The 3,465-nt window shown below is 39.4% G+C and overlaps 1 protein-coding gene across 1 annotated transcript; it reads left to right on the forward strand.

The window, feature by feature from the left end:
- Nucleotides 1–534: 534 nt before the first annotated feature.
- On the forward strand, nt 535–2,508 carry lrata (lecithin retinol acyltransferase a). Its single transcript, XM_027020461.3, has 2 exons — nt 535–1,117; nt 1,443–2,508. The coding sequence occupies exons 1-2, from the start codon at nt 602–604 to the stop codon at nt 1,593–1,595; spliced, it is 669 nt and encodes a 222-aa protein (XP_026876262.1). The 5' UTR covers nt 535–601; the 3' UTR covers nt 1,596–2,508.
- The last annotated feature ends 957 nt before the right edge of the window (nt 2,509–3,465 follow it).

Here is a 3,465-nt window from a genome sequence, read left to right on the forward strand (position 1 = left end):
CGCATATGCCACAGTAGATGGTGGTCAAGAGTGGTCACTGATTTTTCCACGGTCTGATAGTGTGTTTCTGCTTGGTAACAATTTGACGTTTGTTTTGGCAGCTCTAATGTTTAGGCTGTTTCTCTGATTGATTTATCTTCAGTCTTCTATCTGATGGCTTTCTTTATTAACGACTCTCCTCCACCTAATTTTCAGAGAACACACCACTAGATTATGGAAAACAATTTACGCATTTTCTAGCTCTGCTGTGAGTGATCTAATGATGCAACTGTACACATTTAGCCAGTAAATAATTTAGCAGCGATCCCTAATGTCCCTAAATTTGGGGGGGATTCATGGTTCAACCAAAACTGAGGTAAATACCCTGTTGACAGTTTTATTGGTTACAGTTTTAATGTGGTTATGTACATAGCCAACACAACAAACGCCCTTGTCCAAAGCACTCTATATTAAGTAAGTTTTAAAACGTGAACATTTAACGATGGACTTATTATTGCGGGAAGAGCATTTGCAACCAATCGGATTGTTCCTCACTTCAGTCTCCTCCTTACGGATATAGAATATAAATCCTGTGTCGATTAGCACTCGCCTTACGCCGAAAATGCAAGACTCGTTGACATTTTTATTCGAGAAGATCTTTCTTCTTTGTAATGTTTTTAAAACTTCTTGGTCGCCGGACGAGTGCGCACCAAAATGCGCAGCGCCCTTGCTCCGGAGAGGTGATTTATTGGAAGTTGAGCGCACGCTGTTCATTCATTTCGGCATCTATCTGGGAGATAATAAAGTCGCACATTTGATGCCCGACATCATGCCTGTGCTAACTAACGACAAAGAGCTAATCAAACCAGTCGTTACAAACAAAAGACTAATTTTAGGTTGTATTTACAAAAATGCGAGTGTACGTGTCGATTCAGTTGAGGATTTTGCGTACGGCGCAAATATCTTGGTGAACGACATGGATAAGAAAATTAATATACACGCAATGTCAAACGAAGAAGTCGCGAAAAGAGCTGAAAAACTTATCGGGGCGATCCCGTATAGCTTGCTTTGGAATAACTGTGAGCATTTTGTCACTTATTGCAGATATGGAACACCTGTCAGTCAGCAGACTGAGAAGGTAAGATTCCTTTTGATTACTCGGTCTTCGTGAATTCTACACAACTCCGGCCTTTCCTTAATATTTTGCATGACAAAACATATGACACAGGTATCTTAGTATACGAATTATTTCCTGCGTTATTGAAAATCAATTAACCACATTGACTGTAAATCAGTTAATAATGCATTATAATGGGACATTTGAATTTCATCCCCCTTGTATCTTTAATGCCCCACAGTACTAAGGAGTACCAAGTTATCTTGCAGATATTTTTCACCATAACAAATGCAATTAAGAGACTGTTTGTTTTTAGCTATTGATGAATTTTCTTTGTCCTTTTCAGTTCTGTAACTTTCTGAAAATGGCCATTCGTGACCAGAGAAGCGTACTTCTGACCAGTCTCCTAGGAGTCATGTCCATCCTTTACTTTGGTGTTGCCCCTACAACTACATTACCCACAATCCTCATACCATTCACTCTGTGGATGGCTGGCTGAGCAACACTTCAAAGACTCCAGCCAAGAAACACTACCTTCCAGATGGCCTACTGATGTATCATTCCAGCAGTCCTGGAATCTAGCGAAATGTTCAGGCTGATTGTTGATCCTAGCGATGTTCACATGGTGTGTACACTCAGCAGCTGCTGTATTACAAACGCCCACTTCGTTATGGCCACTGTATGTACACCTGTCTTCTAGGTGCATTTTGTGTACAATTATACACACAGTTTGCCAGCCATCCTCTGGCAAGCACAATTTCAGTCACCCTTCACCCCATTCACAGTGAACCTCCAGAAACTGATTATTTGGGTGGTGAGCCATTCTTAACACAGGTTTAACACTGACTTGGTAGTGGCATGGCCAAGGGTGTTGAGCTGGTAGTATGCATGTTGGGCACAGTTGTTTCAGGGTGGTTTTTTTATGTATGCAAGATGTAGACATGACTGCTAGATTGAATGTGGCCCATCAGTCAAAAGTATTCAGCCAGTAGTCAGAAGCTGTCCACGAGTCGGAGGATGGTTAACCCAAACCTTGCAAGGCAACAGATGGGATATAGAATTTAATACAGTAGTGTTTTTAGTGAAATGGTGGGTGAGTATATTTGATGCCTCTTAAGTTAGTCCCTGATGGGCCATAAGCAGAGTTATCTTTTGCTTCATAGTGATTTGGACATGCATTTTACAACTTGGGTAAATTTCATGTTCATGTGGAAGTAGCTTATTTATCATTATGGAGGATTTTAATTTGGCTTTTTTTGTATGTAGATTATCATGTAAGACATGTACTTGCACACAATCTTTATTTTTAAAGCACTGACTCAAGCTGACTAAATCTGTTTAAGAACAGTAATGTACATGTGTAATATAGTCTATTGAACTTGGGTCACATAATAAAAAGGATTGTATCCACATTGTACATTGACTTGTCAAATCTTCCTATAAACTAAGTATTTAAAAACAATGGGGAGAATTCCAAGAGACACATAGGAGGGCATGTACATAATAGTAACATGAACCATTACCAGTTATATTAATTCAGGGGTGTGTGGATTGGTAAGACTTTTTTTTTTTTTTTTTTTTTTTTTTTTTTTTTTTAAGCATCATGTGCAGTCTGTTATTTGCCAAGTGATAGCCTTGTATTTTTAGATGTGACACAAAATTGACAAAAGCATATACAAACAACTGAAGCAGTGCAATGATGACAATGAAGAGTGGCTTTAGAATGTTTTTGAAGTAAAAGGGACCATGGGCTTCCATTTACTTTGTAGATGTTTCCACAGAGGTGCTGCTGGGGAATTTTAAGTTCCTTCTTGGCATGAAATGATCCCCCAAACAGTGGTGAAGCAGAGAAAACAGAGGCCACAGGTCACAGAGCCATTCCAAGCCACTTGGAGCTAAGATATGATTCTAGGGTAGATGTTAAACAGCTAGGTATAAAGAATTATGATTATTTTCAGTAGGATTTAAAAAAAATATCCTGTATAGTAAATTATACTGTTCATCATACAGGGGTAGCCTCTTTCCATAGGAATGGATTGCTCAAAATCAATAATGTAAGTTAGACGCCAATATCTCTCTTAACCCATGGCTGGGCATGTCCTCTACCTCTTGGGAATAAGCCTTTTTCCAACAGGCCTTTTTCAGCCGTTGTCATAACTGTGGAACACCACCCAGTTTGAAGAGAGCCAATCATGTCAGTGTTCAAATATGATATTTAGAGGGTGATGCTGACAGTTTAGATGTTCTATCAAACCAAACTGCTTGGTCCAACCTGTTTCAGATGGTGTATCACAGAAAAGGCAATCGTCACATTTAGATCATCACCTGTGGAAGCATCACCTCGATACCTACATGTTTGTGGCAGTAAA

This window comes from Electrophorus electricus, chromosome 5, assembly GCF_041902795.1.
Source record: "Electrophorus electricus isolate QZ-2024a chromosome 5, ASM4190279v1, whole genome shotgun sequence".
Taxonomy (NCBI): domain Eukaryota; kingdom Metazoa; phylum Chordata; class Actinopteri; order Gymnotiformes; family Gymnotidae; genus Electrophorus; species Electrophorus electricus.

Excerpts from the sequence above, each read along its gene's own strand:
- lrata (XM_027020461.3), top strand. The coding sequence starts at position 602 with ATGCAAGACTCGTTGACATTTTTATTCGAGAAGATCTTTCTTCTTTGT. Across the intron at positions 1,118-1,442 it reads TCAGTCAGCAGACTGAGAAG|TTCTGTAACTTTCTGAAAAT; the intron begins GTAAGATTCCTT and ends TGTCCTTTTCAG.